Below are 23,074 nucleotides of genomic sequence, written 5' to 3'. Positions count from 1 at the left end.
CGCTTTATCCCGGTCGTGTTGCTATTTTTCATTCGAATTATTTTAATCATTTCCGGTGGACATAATTTACATTTTCCCATTTTACATCCATCTTCCATAAAGTATTCAAAAGAATTTTCCAAGGGCAAAGCATCGTGTTTCCGTCTTTTACTTTTAAAGGTGCTTTTCGCACTAAATGAATATATGATCAATGTAAACTTCATATTTTTTATATTTGAAAATGGTGACAATCAGTCACCTATTTTCCAATGAAAAATGTAAATTATAAATTGTCAAAAAATTTATTTAAATTGAAATAGGTTAATAAATTACTTTTTGTAAACTTCCTTTGCTTGCTCATTATCTACATTTATTTCATTGTATTTCCTTTTATTGTTTTCAATTTGATTCGTATCTTCGGACATTTTGCTTGACACAAATTTATATTATTTGTATTTGTATCTGGGAAAGCTAATGAAATAGAAATAATTCTATAATGTTTGATCGATGTTTCAAAACCACATTCAAACGATTAAAGTCAATCAAAAACAAAAGAAAATCACATTTCTTGGCTTGACAAAATATATCAATAATCAAGTATAAACAATCGATATCGAGCATTTATCGGCTTGACATGCAACACTATGTGAAATCCTCTTTCATTTATTCGAAAAATTTTCCCATGTCATTTCCCATGTGAATTCTTATCATTTTTTCGAAAAATTTTCCCATGTCATTTCCCATGTGAAATCCTTCATCATTTTTTTGACAAATTTTCCAATGACAAATCCTCTTTCGCCCTATCGAAAATACCCACATGGGAAAGCATATGGGAATCCACAGAGGAAATGGAATACGATAAAGGATTTCACATGGCAAATGACATGAGGTTAGACGTGGGAATTGATATGGAAAATTTTTCCAAAAAATAATAAAAGATTTCACATGGGAAATGACATGGAGTTTGACAGGGGAATTGACATGGGAAAATTTTTTGAAAAAAATGATAAAGAATTTCACATGGGAAATGACATGGGAAAATTTTTCGAAAAAATGATAAGATTTCACATGGGAAATGACATAGGAAAATTTTTCGAATAAATGAAAGAGGATTTCACATGGGAAATGACATAGGAAATTTCAATATAGATGTTGATCGTCATTATAGTTTCATTGTTTCACCACCAGATGGTGAAAATATTTTCTCTCACAGTTGAGATCAGTCTGGAATACTATAAAAGCTGAGAGTCTAAGGCAGAAGTAAAGTAAACTTTTTTTTATTTTCAGATGAGTTGAAGTATTATTATTTGATATTTAATCAAATAATTAATTTTTTTGTAAACTGCCGCCTGCATAAAGCAGCCAACTAAAAAATTCCCGAATAAAATCCTATATCATTTCCTATATGTAAATCCATGTGAAATCTTAGGTTGAAATTTCAGAATCTATATGAAATCTTATATGATTTCCTATGCTTAAATCTATTTGTTTTATCATTTGGAAGAATGCACATGAAATCGTATTCCATTTCCCATGTGGATTCCCATATGCTTTCCTATGTGGGTATTTTCGATAAGGCGAAAGAGGATTTGACATGGGAAAATTTTTCAAAAAAATGATAAAAGATTTCACATGGGAAATGACATGGGAAAATTTTTCAAAAAAATGATAAAGGTTTTTACTTAGGAAATGACATGGGGTTTTACATGGGAAAATTTTTCAAAAAAATGATAAAGGTTTTTACTTGGGAAATGACATGGGGTTTGACATGAGAAAATTTTTCAAAAAAGTGATAAAGGATCTCAATTAGTATTTAACATGGTATTTAACATGATATTTGACATGGAATTTGACATAGGAAATGACATGGAGGAACCTCGTTTTGATATTTTCTTATGCCAATTCCTGTCCCAATTTCCCATGAGTTTTTATATGGGAAACCATATGGTTTCCCATATGGGGAATGGGGTTTTACATAGTTTTTGACATAGGATCCCATGTGGTTTCCCATGTGGGGATTTTCAATAGGGAAATTTCATTAAAATTCGATCAATTTTTTTAAAAGTCGTCCGCCATATTGGATCCGCCATTTTGAATTTTGAAAAACTAAAGTCGGATTTGTAATCAGCGACCAAAAAAATCCGCGAGTAACAAATTTCAGTCAGTTTTAAACACATCTAGAGATTTTGGGCAGGTTTTTTGCAATAAGGCCCACTGTGCTGCGTAACAATATGTAAAAATGAGTTACGCAAATTTTTTTATAGTATTTGATCAATACTGAAGACAATAAAATTTGTTTCACGAATGTGCCATGAAAAAAAAATTAATTTTTCTAATATCTCAAAGTTTAAAAGTTCTAGAGATATGCCCATATACTACTTCTAAGATGAAAATGAATACTAAAAAAATTCATTCTCAACTCGACCAAGACGATACAACTTTTTTAAATGGAGAGGATTTGAAAGAACACGTATATTTATTTAATAATTTATTGATACATTTAACTGTATAATACTTCTTCAAATTTATTTATTTAGCAGACATCCTGGATGCAACTCACAATGATAAGAAGAAGGAAATTCAAGAAACTCTTCAATTAACGCTTTCGAACAGACGCAAGTGGATAAATGATGACAATCCAACAATTCAAGACATTGGAGACAAATATCCAAGATTATTCGACATCAACGGATGTATGGTAAAATTCGTTTTTTATTTTCAACAAATAATCCTATTGACATTATTAAGATTATATTGTATACTATGTTCATAATTTTCTCCAGGTATTATAGATTTTAAACTAAAAACATTTTTAAGGCTTTGAAATTATTAAGTCATTTAATCCGACATTAATTTTGTTAGATCGTTTTCCCCTAAATTATTCCGTGTAGAAATTTTGATTGGGCCTAAGCCGGGGCCAGGTCGGGGAGCTTCAACTCTGGATGAAACAGAGAATCCAGTCGGGACCACAGGAAAAAGTCCTGTTTCAGCCCGATCAAAACCGGAGCCTGGTATGGACCGATCTGGAGCGCACAAGCCGCACCGGGCCCTGGCCGGGTTCACTGTTTCAACCAGGTTGAAGCCAGATCTAAAAATTTTTGCACGGGATATGATAAAGTGTGCTGTTACTTGTAAAGAAATTTTAAGTATCCGTGGGAGTTGATATTTTGCCGAGAAATATGTTTTAAAAAATTGATAGATATTCGAAAAAAATGAATTTTCTAAAAAATGTATTTAACGCAAACATATGTTTAATAAAAATTAATTTTAAGCAATTTTGGAAGATTTAGCCATATAATTTTCGAAAAAAATTATTTTTAGTTAAAATATTTTGTTAAGTCATTATTTTAAAAACAATTTGAATTTTTTTTTGGTATCAGACAAAAATTGCCATTTTTATCCAACTTTTATAAACAAAGGCTACTCATAAAAATATTCTCTAAAATCGTTAACTTTTTCAGTTGTTAAAAAATTATGAAATAAATAAAATTTAAATTTTTTATAAAATTTTAAAAATATAATTTTAACAACTAAAACAGATAACGATTGTAGAGAATGTTTTACTGAGTAGAATAAGCTTTTGTTAATAAAAATTGGATAAAAACTGCAATTTTTGTCTGATCTCAAAGAAAAAATTCAAAATGTTAAAAAAATTACTTAACAAATGATTTTAACTCGCCATAATTTTTTCCGAATAGTGTATAACTATATTTTCCGAAAGTGCTTGAAATTAATGTTTATTAAATTTTTGTTTGCGTTAAATACAATTTTTCAGTTTTGAAGTTATGTTAGGGTCACCAACTTCCTTAAATAAATTTTTCAACAAAATATTATCTGACGAAATATACAAAAATTTACAAAATATTTTACGAGAAAACTAGTTACGGAAATAAACAAGTAGGATCGCGTGACTTGATAGTGACATGTAAATTAATTATAATCTTTTCTAAAAAAATAAAATGCATTGCTCTAATTACTTGAAATATTGCAAGTATTAATTGAGGATCTGAATAAAAAAAATAGTTTTGTTTAACCCACATAACACGTAATATTGCAGCAATATTGCTACAATATTTCTTTTTAATATTCGAAATATTCAATTTTAACATTGCCTGAATATTTCAGAAATATTAAAATGTCCGACTCAGGAAATATTATATTTTAATATTGCAGGAATGTTGCGATGAAACTTTCCATATGTACCTGAATTTTTTCTTTGAATATTTCTTAGAAATATTGCAGAAATATTGCTATGAATTATTACAGAAATATTTTTTTTTAATGTTTCTGCAATATTATGTTGTAAGTTCAGAGAATAATCAAATAAAATTTTAGGAACTTTGCAATAAACTTTACATTTATATTTTAGGAAAGCAAATATATAAGCAAAATTAAATTTGAAAGTAAAAAAAATAAAAACAAAACATTATTAAAATGAGTAAAAGGTTGACTATAAATGATTAAATGAATTATTTTTTAATATTATTTTTTATAATTATTATTGTATTATGATTAATAATAAATAAATAATATAATATGAAAAAATATGGGTATTATTACAATTATTTGTTAATAATTTTATAATAATTTGCATAAAAATAAAAAATATTTTTGTTTATTCAAAAGGTTCACAAACTGAAAATAGTTATTTATGATACAAGTGCGTAAAGTGAGTGATTATACGAGTGTAACGTTTGCAGCACGAGGCGAAGCCGAGTGATGCAAATCACACGAGTATAATCAGATTTACGCACGTGTATCATACAACATTTTTTGCAACACCCACCTCTAAAGTTAAGTACTTATTATGAAGAATTCCAACTCTCTATTAGAATAATTTCGATTGTATAGAATTAAAAAAATCAATCGAAGATCAGGAAAAATATCATTAAGCAGGAGTGTATAAATTTAAAAGTAAAGTTCGTTTTTTAATTTTGTGGTTTTGTATGGTCTAAAAAAATCCTTATATAATGTGAGAGAAATTTCAGTGCGTAAAGTAAATTTCAGTGTGTAAAGTAATATTTCAGTGCGTAAAGTAAATTTCAGTGCGTAAAGTGAATCACTTTACACACTGTTTGAAAAAGAGCTTCTTTACACACACTTTTCAGTGTGTAAAATTTAACTTTAGAGGTTAGTGTTGCAAAAACATATTTAATTTAATAATAATTTACCAAAATAATACTAATGAAAAATCAAAAAACTTAAAATACTTAAAAAAGAAACACATTAGTTCATAATTTTCCATCTTCTTCATCTGTATATGAAAAAATTGTATTCATATATTTTAATCAATGACACTGATTTTTATGAGGAAACGGGAAACTTTCAATCTATAGTTCTAATCTTCTTCATTTTAATTCAAATTCACTTGTGTCGACGCTATCTTTTTCGTGAATGACTTATCTGATATCAGCTTGAATTCCTGATACATTCAAAAGGTAGGTATTAATATTGACATTTTATTTAACATATTTAATATTTATATTGGTTCTTAATTATTTTGATTTTTTAAGGAAAAGATGCGCTTAATTTCACAAACTAGTATTGTTTCTGAAATATTACTAAACCTAATCATCTGCTTACAGATTGTTCTATACATAATAATAAATAAATAATTTTTCACATATTGTTATGCTACTTAAGTATAAGAATACATACCGATTCACATTTTTGAATTAAAAAATTCACGAGTTGTGCCCCTCAGAAACTGTGTGTATTAGAGGTACAACCACTGACTGTTTACTTTGCTTTCTTGGGATTTTCCAAAATTTTGCTTTTAATTCTTGCAAAGACCATAAGAAAAGTTCATTGCTTTCCGAAGAAACTACATGCACATTTAAATGATGCGAAATTATTGGAGTGTCGTACAATGAATTTACAATAGTATGCTTTTTTCCAATCAAATAAATGTTATTTTCCCCAAAGTCGACGATATTCATTATGGTTGCAACTGTATTATCCTTCAATAGAACGCAGTTGTCTCTTGAGCTGCCACAGTCAATAAAAAAAGATCGATTTTTCAGTGATTTATATTGCTTTATTCTTTCAGGTGTATTGTTCATTAAAGGCCCATCGTAATGAGACTGCTTTAAAATCACAACTGGTTTATTAATGTTCGCTTCCTCGAAAGCTTGCATTTCAGCACTTCTTTTTGCTAATTGTTGTAAAGGTTTGTTTTTTTTCGAAGTCTTTTCTTCACAGTTGTCATATAATTTTCAAACTTAAATGCACTGAAGACATCTAGAGGACCAAATGTTTTAACATCATTGCAAATGTGGAGTAAATTGTGAAAATTATATGACATAAATTCTTTTCCATAAAGAGTCTCAAATGTTTGGATGAAGTATTCTATTAATTTTTGGGAATAATCAATGTTTTCTTGAATTTCGGAATAAACTGGACTGCATAAAATTGTTATCGCAACATGAAGAGCCATAAAATTGTCATAAAAACCTTGATTCTTGAAAACATTTTTTAAAACTATTGGACCACTGTATAGTAAAAAATTTCGAAATTCTGTAGCTTTCCAATATTTAAAATCTCGTAAAGACCTCGATCGCCTAACAAAATCTGTCGGCTGATTTTTTCTTAATTCAATCAATTGTGCAGAAATTTTGTCGATTATATCTGGAAGAAGTTTCACCCATGACGGACCACACAACCAAAGATAAATCAATTTTTTCATAATTCCTAATAAGATAAGATGCATGTAGTCCAATGGTACATTAGTAACACCTCCAAAACGTGGAATATCTGTTAGAACACTTTTTCCTTCTTGATAAGTTCCTATATTTATATTTAATTATTTATATTTGTTATATTTATTAAATGATTATTATTTTTATTATTATTATTATTATTATGATTATTATTATTTTTATTATTATTATTATTATTATGATTATTACATTTATTATTATTATTATTATTATTATTATTATTATTATTATTATTATTATTATTATTATTGTTATTGTTATTGTTATTGTCATTATGTTAAATAATTTAAAAATACCTCAGAAAGAATTATTTGCAAACTCCTCATCAGTTTTTTTTTTAAATGGACCTATTCCAGGAAAACAAACACGCCGCTTTGATTTTTTCTTCGGATTTTTTCTCCATGGTTTAGGTCGTATTCCTTTTCCTTTAAATTTGCACTTTGAACAACAAAAATATCCCGAATGATGTTTTGTTTTCAGAGACAAACTTTTGGCTGGGGCATCACATACTAATCCTTTTAAGTTAACTTGAATTTGACGATCTTTATAAGTATAACCTTTACTGCAAAAAATTTTTGCTTCTTCTGCGAACGCTGATAAAAATTCGTTAGAATCTGCAGGATGATGATCTCCGCAATAAGCTCCAATCAAGAACACTCTTTCACAGTTTATTTCGGAGCAAAGAATTAACCATAATGATTTTCTGGATGATTTGTATATAGGTAACCCGTCGACGTTAACTAACAAATCAATGCTATCTTCACAATCTTTTCCCATATGGCCGCGATATTTCAAAATAGAGTCTAGGACAGGAACCATTCCCAGATGAAGATATTCTCCTCCATCAGTCATAGAAGTTATCTTAACATTTCTTGGAGTCTTTAGCAAGGTTCGAGCGCAGCGTGGTAATTTAAAATCCGTAAATAGATGTAAAATTAAAAGCAAAGCTGTTAAAGCAGCCATTGGGATATTATACAAAAGAGACCACTGAATTAAAGACGTTTTGAATTTTTCCTCAGTCTTCTCAGGATTTTCTTCATCAGAGGATGAAGAATCATTTGCTTGACTTTCGTATTCGCTGTCCGAAAAATTGGGCTCAAATTCTTCGTTCGAAAAAAATTCATTTTCAAAATCATAAAAACTGTCATCCGAATTATAATCGGTTTCAACATAATTCTCGTTTATACTTTCATTCTTATTTGTAACAGTATTTGTGGGCAATGGGTCATACAATTCTTCACTGTCATTCTCTTCTGCTAAAAAATAGCAAAGTGAATGATAATCAATAATTCATAATCAATGAATCAATAATTCAATTGAAATCAACGGAAAAAGTCTTATTTGATTTTAGAAATAATCAAAAAACCCTAATAGCATCTGAATTCTGTCTCTTAAAAATTTCAGCTATTCATATAATTTTAAAAATAATATAATTAATGAAATTAATCAGTATTAATTATTTCATCTGATTTTTTCTGAACGACAATTTACTTATAAAATATTCACAGGAATTAAATTATTGTATTATTCGATATATTTTAATTATACCCTCATCATTTTCTTGAATTTTATCTATGTCCATTTGAAAATTATCATCAGGATCTTCTTGTTCAATTGTTTCTTGTTCTGAATACGTATCGCAACAATCCACGTATATTTCCTCTGTATTTAAAACATCGTTATCACTATAGTCTGATTCTGCATTTAACAAATCGGATGACGATAACAATTCCATTTCTTGTGTTGTTTGTTTGTGTTTTAACCTACGAATGTGTCTACTGGAATATCCAGCATAAGAAGTTGTTTTCGACATGATATCGTTAATCGCATTAACTTTTTAATGATCTGAAATAAATTTAAAATGTATATGAATGAAGCCAATGAAAAATTTTGTTCTATGTGAAAATTATTAAAAAATTTTTACAAACCACTTTGAAAATGGGAAATAATAATAATTATAATTGATATTAATTAATTTCAAGTGAAATATGATATTCAATTATAATATATTCAATTAGTGAAAATATGAAAATAAATTATTACAAAACAATTAAAATTTTCATGTTATAAAATTAGTTATAAAAAATTGTACTAATTTTCAATATAATTTTTTTTCAATTTTTTCCATTTTCGAAAGGAATGAATTTAAAAAATTTATTAAAATATTTTCTATAAAAAATTTAGAAAATTTAACGGATCTGACAGAGAATTTCCTTTATCCTAATTTGGTTTGGATTGATTGAATATATCGATTAAATAATTTAATTTACAGAAATCAACATTTTTTTAATTTAAATTATAGTAAATATTAATATTTAAAAAATGATATAATTTTATTAATTACATTATATTCACACACATATAAGTTTATAATATGTTTTTTCTTCTATAATAATTCTCACAAGTAAAAAATATTGTTATAACTTTTTGTTAAAAAATATAGAAACATATTATAAATGCTCACCTTCAAAGAGTTTTCATATATTGGGCAGAATGTTTTTGCATAATTGTTTTTTATTTTTCTCAGACACTAAATAAACATTTCCGCATAAATATTATTCTTAAGAAATATTTTAAAATTTATTATAGAATTAATTTCTGCAAAAAATTTTATAGATCACAAAATTTAAAACAAACATTTAAATTAATTCATACGTTTTGATGACAGATGTCAGTAAAAGAATTGAACTTTGAATCGCATATCAATTTTTTTCATAATTCTATGTAAAAATAAAAAACAATAAAACCTCCATGGTTACGTTTAAACAAAAGGATTCTTATGACAGATAATGTACCGTCATGAAAATTTCTTCTGAAATTTCCAAGAAATTGTAGAAAAATGTGTTTTTCAGTGGTAGAATTAAAAGATGGAGTAGTTTTAGTACCGAAAAAATGGATAATAAAAGACAAGTACGGTAACTACAAGTGTTTCTACCCTCCGAAAATAGAAGCCAAAAAGTTAAATGACATGGTGTGCAAAAAAGTTGATCCGCTGGAGAATTGGGAAAAATATGAAATTATAAAATATTTAAAAACAACAGGTAAGATTAATAAAAAATTTAAAAATTAATTAAGAACAAATTATTTTTAATATTTTTAATATTATTTTAACTTATTTATTTATTTTATTAATCTAACAATAATTAAACACTTTTTAAAATGATAATTAATAACTATATAATATTTATGCTATTTAACTAACTTACAACGTCATTTATTTAATAATAGTTTGTTTTAAATTAATGGAAAAATGTTCTGATTATTGCAGATACTTTCGAAAAAGGAAGAGAAAAACTGTTGGATTCCTTAATTCTGTCAGAAATCGATAGTGATCTTAACGAAAATTATGCGGAAAAGTATAGAAAATCAAGGCAGATAAGGGCGAAACGATCGCCTTCTCCGGAAACATTGAGCAGGCAAAATAGGATAAAAGTAGTTCGAAACGAATCTCCAGAATCATTATCGGACAAAGAAAATAGGGCGAAAAGGTCTTCTCCTGAAAGGTTACAAGCTGTCAGGAATCAAGAATTGAGAGAGCAAACAAGGCAAAAACCGAAAATTCTTGAAAATAAAATTGTGAATCCGAAACTTCAATTTCCAGTAATACCGCAAGCTCCCAAACGAATGCGATTAGGTATCTGAGGCTAATATTTTTCTCTATTTTCAATACTTTATACTATTTTTCCATATCGATCAAAAAAACTTCTCTGTTTTAATACATAATAAATACTGTTTCACAAAAAAAAGTTAAAACAAAGTCCATATCGCAATATCATGTCATATTTTCTGTAATTATTTTTTATTTAATTTTACTTTTCATTTATATTTAGTTAATGTTTATCAAAAAAAGTTTGCTGATTCAAAAAAAAGAATTTAATACTATTTCTATCTGCAAAATTTAATTTTCTAAAATTTATGATATTTATTTTTTAATTTAAATATTTATAAATAGTTTATTTTGAAAATTTCGACAGGTTAAAAATTATTTGATCAATTCTCTAATTACATTTTATCTTCTTAAAATAAAAATAAAAATAAATTTTTAAATTAAAAATTGATTTATTTAATAGGAAATGATAATGAATCTTTAATGAAACCAACGACATCTAAGAATGATCACTCTGATGAATTCGGCGAGAAAATTAAGTTCAGAAAAAAATCAAATTCTATTCCTGGTTTGGCTCCAATGAATAAAAATTCAGGTACTTTTTGCTATTTTTTTATTGATTTATTTTTGTTTTTTAAATTGCTTTTTAAATAGAAACTAAATTTCACTTTTTAAAAATAAAGAAACACTAAATTCAAAAACTGTCAAACTCAAAAAATGGTTTGTCTAACTTGATTTCTCAACAAAAAAATTATGGTAACCTATTTTTCAATTTGTTTTCATAAATAATAATACTTTACTGTAATTTGTGTGAAATGGAATTCAATTATAAAAGTAATTTTTCTCTAGACTTTGCCAATAACTTTTTTAGCATAGAAAATTAAAAGGTAGTTTTTTTTATCATATTTTCCTTTAAAAATCAAATTTTAATTAACCAATTTTTCATTTGCTTTCAATCTTGGTTAGATTAAAATAAAAACCAATATTTTTTAATGTAAGAATTATTATTTAATAAATAACAATAAATTATTTTAGCAGTCTGAGATAGATGAAAAAATGTATTTTAAGAAAAATATTATTTTTACAAAAATTAATTTTTATTTTATACTCCATTATATATTAGATTTTAAATTTACATTTCTATACAGAATTTCCACCTGCTCCTTTACTCCTATCAACATTGTCGCCACGTCAATCGAAACCTCGATCATCAGTTGGACCATCGTTTGAATCAATACTTGGATTATCATTTGGACCACCACTTCAAGCATTACGTCAATCACCTGATCAGTCACCTGGTCCATCATCTCGTCGATCACCACGTCGATCATCACGTCTATCAACTCGTCAATTATCACCTCGATCACTACCTAGATCACCACCTAGATCACCACCTAGATCACCACCTAGATCACCTCGTCAATCATCACGTCAATCACCATCTCGATGGCTACTTGAATTACAACGTCACTCACCACCACTTGCGTTACAAAGCCGTTCATCTTCTATTCCCTCAGCCAAGCTCAAAAAATCATCTTCAAAAAATAGTAGTGACAATGGTCATTCGAGGGAAACGACAAAGTCAAAAAATAGTTTGTCCAGTATGGCTTATCAGGACAAAAATAGTGGTAACTTAGTGCCATAAATTTATTTACTTTATTTTAATTATTGTTTAGATTAAAATTTTCTATAATTAAATATTAAATAAAGAATTATCTTATTGATAACTATTTAATATTTATTAAAAAATTTTTTTAATACAGGTCTCACTTTTGAAAAATTGACTTTGAATAAATTAAATGAACTTATATTACTGACAAGAAACTTAAATATTGATTCATCAAGAAGTAGAGGCATTAAAGGAGCTTCGATTTTGGATTCAGAATCTTGCAAAAATTTGCCTTTAAACACAACGAAAAATTTCGAAAATCTAAATGAAAAATTAAAGGACAACACTTTCAAACAAAAAATGGTTAATTACCAATTAGCTTTTATTACATGATTATTAAGTTTTATTTGTTATGGAAACTAAACTCGCGTTCGGTATAGAATATAATAAGCTGCTAATGCCATGGTTTATAACTGAACAGTTTTTTAATGTCCGAAATCCTAATTGCAGGTTACTTTTATTGAATAATTAAAATTATTTATGATTTAAAGATCAGAATCTTGATTTAATTTTGACTTTTATGTTTAAAATGTAAATCCATTAAGCTGAAAATAATTTTAATTTATTACAATTAGCATAAATAATTTCTTTTCTTCATCATAAAATAATTTTATGAGTTTTTTATAGAATATAGTTAACGTCTATTTTTGTACGATTTGGAAAAACATTTTTTAATATGAAAAATGTGTGAAAAGCAGAGAATTTTTTTCTATATTAGTTTTATCTGTCAGTAAATTGTGAAGTTTGTTATATCCTTAAAACATACTTATTTTATATACAATTTTAGGTACAAGCTCTTGCTGAAATTGGTGGAAGGGATCTTAAAAACCGTGTTGCAAATGTTTGCAGGAAACTATTTTCCAATGAGATCGCTGTTTTGTATAGCTGGTCTGGACGCAAAAAGCCAAAACTTCCTTTGAATGACACTAATTTTGCCGATCTTATTATCCGTGAGTACAATATGTAAAAAAAAAAAGATTACACAGGTCAAAGAACTTACTAGTAGATGTTTTTTTAATACCTTTGAAATATTACAAAATCATTTTGGTCATACAGTATAATAAAAAATACAAGATATTTATGAAATACTTTAAAGAATTATTAAAACTAAATTATGATTATTTTTGTACATATAAAATTATTTTTAATTGCAGGTAGCGTGAGAGTGAGAAACCGAAATGAGACGGAGGAGGAAATAAAAGAGGAAAGCTCAAAATGGCTTGCTGGAGCAAAACATCGGTTGGATTTAAAAAAGTAGGAAGTTATTTTAACTTATGAGAGTATTTTCTTTATTATTACTATCTAAAGTTGAGAATTCTTATTGAGAATTCATTGCCGATAATCATTTCCCGAGTGTTACCCAGGAGATTATTGAAAATATTTTCACATAAAAAATAATTTCAAGAGTTTTAAATTCGTCAAATTTAAATAAAAATCAATTGATAATGTTAAACTTTTATTTTCAGCGCAAAGAAGGTAAAAGCTAATGATGACAAAAATTCAGCTAGTGGAGATGACGATGTGAATCAAGAAGAAGTCAATGCTCCAGATGCAGACGATGAAGAAGAAATGCATTAAATTTAAATTTGGACGCTTAAGTGTTTTGATCTTGAATTAATGAACTAATTTTGCATAATAATTCCTATTAATTTGTTCGTTTTCATATTATATCAATTGTTACTAAAATGACTGCACATTATAATAGAATAAACACAATGCATATAATTCTTCATATTATTTAATTTTCATATTTAAATTGGTTTTAAATTATAATTATAATTAAATTACAATCTTGAATTGATTTTAAAAAATTTGTATTTTTTAATAAAAATTTTTTGGCAATATTGTGGGAATATATCGTTTTCGAATTATCTGATAAATTTTGATATATTTTATTAAAATTTTTTTTGAATGTTTCTCTTAAATATTGCGGAAGGATTACGTTAAAATATTACAGTGACATTTACATAAATATTTCTGCAATATTTCTAAGAAATATTCAAAGAAAAAATTCAGGCACATATGGAAAGTTTCATCGCAACATTCCTGCAATATTAAAATATAATATTCCCTGAGTCGGACATTTTAATATTTCTGAAATATTCAGGCAATGTTAAATTTGAATATTTTGAATATTGAAAAGAAATATTGCAGCAATATTGCTGCAATATTACGTGTTATGTGGGAATGCCAGCGAGTCTTTTCGTAAATTAAAAAAAAAGTAAAACCTTTTATTCTAATTTTAAAAAATTACTTAAATTGTATTCAAATAAAGAGTTACTGTTTCCTTTTAGATTGACAAAGAATATGAGATGATTTCAAATGCTGAAGTAAATTCCAATGCCAAAAATTTTTTAAGAAAATTTCAATCTTGGTATGTTCCTCGCATTTTAAAGTATGCGAGCGAAAGAAAACCTGAAATTTTTAGCAAAGCTACCTCGCTCATTAAAGATGGTAAGTTTATGTTATTATAGGTAATATTTAAAAAAGAATAATATTAAATATATGTTTTTTATAAAAATTTTATACATGTCTTGAAAATCTCAGAGCTTTGGTTCTGCTGCCAGTGCTGCTTCCTGCCGCAAAGGACCCCGCACAAAATGCATTGATTTTGGTTCTCGGTCAAAATGGCTGGTTTTTGGATATGTTGTAGTTTTAGTCATTCTGAATAAATGTTTCCTCTATCAAAATTCAAAAAAATGATAACTTTTAATGTTATCAGCCATAAAAGGTTGAAAACTCGTGCGGTATGGTTCATATAAAAACATACAACAAGAACGAAAAAAATAGATACAAGTTCTTTTTGTTATTATCGTTGGATGGATGGATGAATGGGTGGATGGATGGTTGGATGAATGAATGAATAAATGAATGAATGAATGAATGAATTATTCATTTAATTAATGAGTGAATCACGGAATAAATAGATGGATTGATGAATGGATGGATGGATGGATTCCATTTTGTCTATTCTAGCATTATGAACGGTATAGAGCAGAATGATCCAAAGGTTTAAAAACCTTATTTGAAAATCTGCCTTCTAGAGAAAACTGGAAGAATGGATTTCCACTTGGGGGCAAAGTGGGGTTCACTAACTGCTTTAAGATCGAAAAGGGCTCAGGTTGGGGAATGTACCAAATAACTGGTTGCAACTTGAGAGGGCTAGTCATTTCTCAGTTATATATAAGATTTATTATATATGAGGATAGCCGGAAGAATGAATTAAAAGATAGTTAAGTAGACAGATAAATCAGATCTGCAGCTAGAGAGATCAGATAGGCAATTAGACAAATAGGCAATAGAGTGATAGATAAGTAGTTTATCAGACAAAATAGAAACCAAAGCATATAGCCAAATGGATAGATAGATTCGCAGGCAGGAAGATAATCAGTTAAAAAATAAACAGAGAAACCGATTATCCATCTATCCATCCATCCATCTATTCATTCCGTGATTCACAAATTAATTAAATGAATAATTCATTCATTCATTTATTCATCCATCCATCTTTTCATTCATTCCGTGATTCACTCATTAATTAAGTGAATAATTGATTGATTAATTAATTCATTCATTTATTCATTTATTCATTTATTCATTTATTCATTTATTCATTTATTCATTTATTCATTTATTCATTTATTCATTTATTCATTTATTCATTTATTCATTTATTCATTTATTCATTTATTCATTTATTCATTTATTCATTTATTCATTATATATACATATGTAACTATTGAAAAATTTTTATCATTATTTTTTACATCTTTTTTTAATAAAATTAATATATAGGTTTTTTATTAAAATTATGAGGCCGAGATTTTTTTTGAGGTTGTAAACATGCAAAATTTTACATGGGAGCAATGGGAACATTCCCCTTGCCCCTCACACCGGCAGTGACAATCCTTAAAGTCAAAAGAAGGAAAATTTTTGACCGAGACACTACACTAGTATTCCAATATATTTCTTTCCACTGAATCCAATTTCGGAGTCAGAATTACCAGATTAGCTTAATTTTTTAAAATAAACTCAAAAAACCGTTTTTTAGTAGTTTTTGAGTTTATTTTAAAATTTTGAGCTAATTTATCAATTCTGACTTCGGATTCAGATTTTGGAGGAAAAATTACATACGAATACACTAGTATAGTGTCATGAGAAAAAAACATTTTTTCCATTATTTTGTGTTTATTAGTAGTTTTTTGAGTTTATCTCAAAATTCTCAGCTAATTTGACTATTCTGACTTTCGATTTGGAATCAAACGAAAAAATACATGGAAATAGACCAGGGTAGTGACATAATTTTTTTTTCATTTTTTATTTTAATTTGTGTTTTTGAGCTTCTTTTTAGTATATCTCAAAAAAAGAGCCAATCTGGAAATTCTGTCTTTGGATTCGGATTCAGCCGGAAAAAATGTATGGGAATATACTAATGTAGTGTCTCGGCAAAAAAATTTTTTTTGTGTGCCTATGTTATTTTTTTTATATTTCATTAAATTGGACGGACCGAAATTAGATACAAATGAAACCAATGAAATTCTTATATATTTTAGGATGGGACAGACATAATAGCAACTGTTTCTAGGGCACGCACTGAATCTGTAGGCACATTGCAACCCTACTTACTTGCTGTTTTCGGCTCGAGAGTGAAGAAATATTTTATTATTGGCGACGGCAGAATGATCGAGATCCATAAAAATGAAAGTTCGCTGGCAAAATTTGATATTCTGTTCAAATTACAGTTTGCAGCTAACGTTGAATTCGCGAAATCATTGAGGTTTTTCTATAATTTTATAGAGACCTATTTTTACAAAACGAATACGGATGTCTTGAGTTCTGTGCAATCATTACACACATCCTTGAAAAATGTTAACATAAATATTAACTCTTCAAGGGCTCAGAACATCGCAAATGGTGAAAGTGGTACAGAAAATCTCGATAGCGACAATTAATCAAGATGTGATTTAATTAAGATTATTAGATTAATTAAAAGGGTGGCGAGTTTTTTTATGATTTTAAATTTCCGGTTTTTCCCGGTCAATTCAAAATTCAATGACTTTCAATTCTAATCTATTTAAAATTAAATGATTTTCAATTTTAATCAATTCAAAATTCAATTGTCTTTAATTTTTTTTTATTTCTATTCCAATCAATTCAAAATTCCCAGTTTTTCCCGGTCATTTTTTTAGAATTTCCCGGTCAAAATTATATATAAATTTTTTTTTTTGGAGTGCCAAAAAAATTGCCGGATTTATGGTAATTTTCCCGGTTTTCCTGGGCAATTTTGAAAATCCCGGTCATTACCCGGTTTTTCGGTCCACTCGCCACCCTAATTAATCTTAATTCTACTGATGCGAAATCGTTGTCGTTTTTTTTATAACTAAATAGAAAATTCTTTTTTTTCTCGTAAATTTAATCGTTAATTTAATAGGTATTTCGGTTAATAATGTCGATTTTCCTAAAAAAATTGAGTTACTCATGTGTTCGTTGATACAGGCTTTCGATGTCTATAGCATAGCGTTTTGAATGTTGGACATATGTCATTAAAAACCAGTTTGTTCTTAATTGTCATTGTGCACAAAACATAGTTTTGTATAGCTTTGAAAATGTCAAGTTACATGCCGGAAAAAACCGTTTTGCGGGAAGTTTAATAACCTTCTTTCATTTGAAGAAAACGGCTGCTGAAAGTTATCGATTGTTAGTTGACGGTTATGGTGAACATATTATAACCCAGAAAACTTGTGAACGATGGTTTCAACGATTTAAAACTGGTAACTTCGATGTCACCAGTCTATACATAGAAAAAAGACGTTGCTGTGTATTTGGTGGGATAACAAGGATGCCGTGTATTATGAACTGCTAAAACCTGGTGAAACGATTACTGGCGATCGGTACCGGCAACAATTGATAAAATTAAACAAAGCATTGAAGGAAAAACGACCAGAATATGCTTCAAGACACGACAAAGTCGTTTTTCAACATGACAATGCTCGGCCCCATGTTGCGAAAAGTGTGAAAAACTATTTCGAAAATATTAAATGGGACGTACTACCCCACCCGCCGTATTCACCGGACTTGGCCCCTTCGGACTACCACTTATTTCGATAGATGCAGCACGGACCTTCAGAAGAACATTTCCATTCTTACGAAGAAGTGAAAATTTGGCTCGATAAATGGTTGGCCTCAAAAAGTGAACAGTTCATTTAGAAGGGAATCCATGATTTGTCAGAAAGATGGGAGAAAGTCATAGAAAACGATGTCCAATATTTTAATTATTAAGGTAATATTTTTCGTCATGTAGATAAACGCCCAAATCCTGTTAAAAATCGACATTATTAACCGAAACACCTATTAAATAATTTACGATATTTAAATGGAAAATTCAATTTTAAATGTTAAAAAAGTGTTTATTTCATTAACAAATGTTGTTATATGTAAAATTAATATTGAAATTAAAAATTAGTTTTGATACTTATTGCGAAAAAAATTAATTATAAATGTTAATTAATATTTAATTAGTTCAGGACATTTAAATTGAAAATTTAATTTAAAATGATAAAAAAATGTTTATTTAAAAAAAATGACCTCGAAGTTAGAAATTTTGTTTCGTCAATATTAGAGTCAAACAAATGTTACTAAATGTAAAATTAAAATTTTCGTTCTGATAATTATTGTAAAAAGTAATTCTTTAATTGAAAATGTTAATTAATGTTTAACTAAAATTTTTAATAAAAAGTTCTGTTACAGCAAGTACGGATTTTTATTAAATTGACATTAACAACAATTTCACTGATCGAATCAATTATACGTTTACTGATTTAATTAATCATATATCTACTGATTTTCCACTGGCAGAATCAGTTATACATCTACTGAATGAATCTGTCATATATCTACTGATTTCAATTTATACAACCACTTATTCAATCAGTTGATTAATTTCACTGATTGAATCTGTAAACTTTCACTGATTTCCAATGGTTCACTTTTCACGATTTCAATAAGTGAAATTCCACTGAGAATCAGTGAAAGTCCACTGATTCAGTTTTAGAGAGTACCAAATGCAGTTAACTATGAGAACGAAATCCCTCTATTCTTTCCGTTTCTTGGCAATATAATTTTATTAATTGTCATTAGCAAGCACCATAAGCAAGTGATAGTAAATCTTTGTTTTAGTGCAATAGTTATTTTCGAATACATAACGTTTTCAAGGCAATAGTTTAAACACTACTTTTATGTATCGAAAACTTTATACGCGTTTTTCTCGAAACGTGTTTTTTCGCGCGCAGTGCAATGTAACTTAGCTAACTTTTAACCGATTTTAATAAAACTAACCACAAATCTTCTTTATCTTACTGGCTATTGCATGACGAGCTCCTTTTTTTAAACAAATTTTTTAACAATTCTTTTTGAACATTGTTTATAAAAAAAATTTGTTTTTTTCAAAATAGTTCCAAATAAAAAAATTTTTTTTTGTTTTTTCTTCGTCATGCAAAGCGTATTTGTGTATTTTAACGGTAAAAATTTTGATTTTTAATTTTAGTTGAGATTTGTGACCTGTAGGCTGCACGCACAAAATCAAAGATGCAACTTCAAACGCCTGTAACGCCACCATTTTGTAATATTTGTTGTGTGGTATGATGGACTATACTTCAAATGTAGTCATAACGTAATCTCAAAAAAATGGATTTTGATGAGACCACCAAAGTTGATAGGATGAAATAAAAATAGTAACAATGATGTTGATACATTTATAATAAGACAATTTATTGTACTAAAAACTTGGTTAAATCTTAGACATTTCTTAAACTGATTTCGTCTGGAGGTCAGAAATCGATCTGGTCCCGGGAACCCGTCCTGGTAGGCAAATGGTCCCCTCTTGGACATCGATGAGTTGACAATTTTAAGGGAGGGGGTAATATTAGGTACTGACACACCCCCGTTACGACAGGTTAAGTTTAGATTAGGATCGAGTTCGAAGACGCTTACATACTTAATTCTACTTATTTTAGCCTAGACCGTAATAAAATTTTAGTATATGACGATAGAATTCTAGATTTTCCTAACCCTAAGTTTATAGTTTGTTTTTCAGCGATTTGAGGAAAAGTAACTTTTATGATTTTAAGTCTTTTACAAGGTAAAGGGACATAAATGAGAAACATTTTAATCTTTCTATTGAATTTAGAACTAACATCTTTTTCGCAGCTGTTTGCCATAAAAACATAAACTAACGAAAGTGAAAATAAACACATTTATAATTTTATCTCTTATTTTTATTGCAACTTCGAAAAATATCTAGTTTGCGCACCAACAATATTTTTTAATAAAATTTTTTTTATAAAGCTTATATTGTATACTTTAAGGTATGATTTACTTTAATTCAATAAACTTTACCAGTTTTTTTAATTCCTGAAAAAACGTGCATTTTCACGAGTTTCCCTCCCACGCAATCCAAAAAAAGAGCTACAGCACTGAGTTTCCTGTTTTGAATTTTGCTGAAATAATTTTTTATTTATAATAAAAATTTGCTAAAATGTAAAAGTTTCTTTCATTTATCCTCGTTAATTTTACAAAACTATATTTAGAAAGTTTATTTTTGAAATATTAAATATAATAACTTAAATGAAAATACAAGTGATGATTATAAATAATTTCTTCGAAAGATTTAATTATTATTCTTAACCCGGCGAGAGTGTGGTTGGGTACCTCATACCCAGGCACTTACTTAAAAGCTTTTAATTCAAAGATTTTAATTTTGGCGTTTTATCACTTCGAGTACCGTAAAACGGGGTTATTTTGCTCATTGCGGGTAAATTCGCTCACCTACTTTTATGCTTTATTTCAGCTTTAAAATAAAGTTTAATACCTTATTACCAGGTAAAAATGTTAAATTTGTTAATAGAAATACTAAATTTTAGTTTAAATCAAATTTAAAGCAAAAAAATGGGTGAGCGACTTTACCCGCACTGAGCGAAATAACCCCGTTTTACGGTAGCTGGAGTTGTGAATGTGTAAGACGGGGTAGAAATGTGACCACAGTGCTGCGCAACTCGCGTTTTAAGTTACATGTGCGCAAACATCATTCAGGTATGTCATACTCAACCACATAGCTCTCGTGTATTCTTTCCGTGCAACAAATTATTGCATTTGTTTTTTCTTTATTTATTTACATTATGTTTTATTCTTAGTTTATGGTCAAAAATAAATTCTACGCTTAAAACAAGGCAACTTATGATATAAAACTTCGTTCAGGCATGTCATGTTCAGCCACAGAGCTGGTTTATACTTATATTAAAGATGTTAATAATATAAAAAATTATAATTTTAAGATAATAAATAAATATTATTTATTCGATACCTTTTTATAATTTAATACTATAATTAACCGGAAACGATCACATACAAACATTTAGAGGCAGTTTTTGCGCTTGGGTATGTCATACCCAACCATATTCTCGGTGTAACACTTTCTCACCACACTCTCGTCGGGTTAATATTGTTATTTAATATATTACTTTGGTTTCCTTTAATAATATAGGGGGGATCCCTAATGAAAATCCCCACATGGAAAACAACATGGGATCCTACGTCAAAAACTATGTGAAACCCCACTTCCATTAAGAAAATCATATGGTTTCCCATGTAAATCCCCATGGGAAATTTAGACAAGATTTGAGGTAAGAATAAAATTCAAAACGTTTTCCCATGTCAATATTCCATGTCAAATCATTTTTCAATTATTTAGTTTAATTTTTCCATATATATCCCCAAGCGAAATCCTTTATCGTTTTTTTGAAAAATTTTTCCATATCAGATCCTATATCAAATCCTCTTTCGCCCTATTGAAAATCCCCACATGGAAAATTATATAGAGAAACCATACCCAAGTAGCACGATATATCAACCAGATGTCACGGTGATATCACCGGGGAATGTCACCGTGACATCAGGAAAATGTCAAAATGTCCGCCTTACGGTGATATCACACGGTGACATCGAGGTGATATCAAGGTGATATCACAGTCATATCATGGTGATATCATGTTTATATTTTACAGGGACTTAAAATTTTTAAAAAATTATTATTTTTTTTTTTTATTATTTTTTTTATTTATTATTATTTTTTAAATTATTAAAAATTTTAAGTCCCTGTAAAATATCAACATGATATCACGGTGATATCACCGTGATATGACTGTGATATCACCTCGATGTCACCGTGTGATATCACCGTAAGGCGGACATTTTGACATTTTCCTGATGTCACGGTGACATTCTCCGGTGATATCACCGTGACATCTGGTTGATATATCGTGCTACTTGAGTATAGAAAATCACATGGGAAACCACATGGAAAATATAACACGATTTCATGTGCAATCTTACATATGATTACACATGGATTTAAACATAGGAAATCATATAAGATTTTATGTAGATTCTGAAATTTCATTCTAAGATTATACATGGATTTACATATAGGAAACAATATAGGATTTCATTTGGGAATTTTCAGTTGGCTGCTTTAAGCAGGCGGCAGTTTACAAAAATTAAAAATTATTTAATTAAACATCAAATAATAATACAGCAATTTATCTGAAAATAAAAAAAACTTGCTTTACTTCTGAGTTATCCGGTAAGAAGCGAGAAATAGAGAAAGATTGAAATTCTTCATATATTAAGCATAAGTTGATCATTTTCAATTATTCTAAATAGGCGAATTTACGTTTTTACCCAATACCCCAGTGAACATCTAAATATTAAACAAATGAATTCTTTTTTATTCTCTGTACAAATGTTTGGAGAGTAAATTTTAAATGTCTATTCCTTTTAATCGCCAGCTTAAAAATTTCCAAAGCGTATTGAAAGGAATAAGAAATTTGAAAAGTGATGTACATGTGGTTATTTCTATAAATTGACTATATATCAGGCCATTTGGAGCAAAATTTAGAGGAATAGAAAATGTGGAGAATAAATTAGGCATTTCTATGTTTTACAATTGACTGCGTCAGGTTATATGTTTAATTTAATGTCTAAATTTTGACTAAGTCAATTAAGAAGAATAGATTTTTATACTTTTTTTTGCTTCATCGAAGAATT

General features: G+C 28.1%; 1 protein-coding gene across 1 annotated transcript; it reads left to right on the top strand.

The window, feature by feature from the left end:
- The first annotated feature begins 220 nt into the window (after window positions 1–220).
- On the top strand, window positions 221–17,237 carry LOC127290898 (uncharacterized). Its single transcript, XM_051319719.1, has 3 exons — window positions 221–257; window positions 2,517–2,677; window positions 16,528–17,237. The coding sequence occupies exons 1-3, from the start codon at window positions 221–223 to the stop codon at window positions 16,924–16,926; spliced, it is 597 nt and encodes a 198-aa protein (XP_051175676.1). The 3' UTR covers window positions 16,927–17,237.
- The last annotated feature ends 5,837 nt before the right edge of the window (window positions 17,238–23,074 follow it).

This window comes from Leptopilina boulardi, unplaced genomic scaffold (assembly GCF_019393585.1).
Source record: "Leptopilina boulardi isolate dan_hultmark-lab unplaced genomic scaffold, ZJU_Lbou_2.1 LbouV2_94, whole genome shotgun sequence".
In the NCBI taxonomy this organism is placed as follows: Eukaryota; Metazoa; Arthropoda; class Insecta; order Hymenoptera; family Figitidae; genus Leptopilina; species Leptopilina boulardi.
This window is presented reverse-complemented; position numbering and strand designations above follow the sequence as displayed.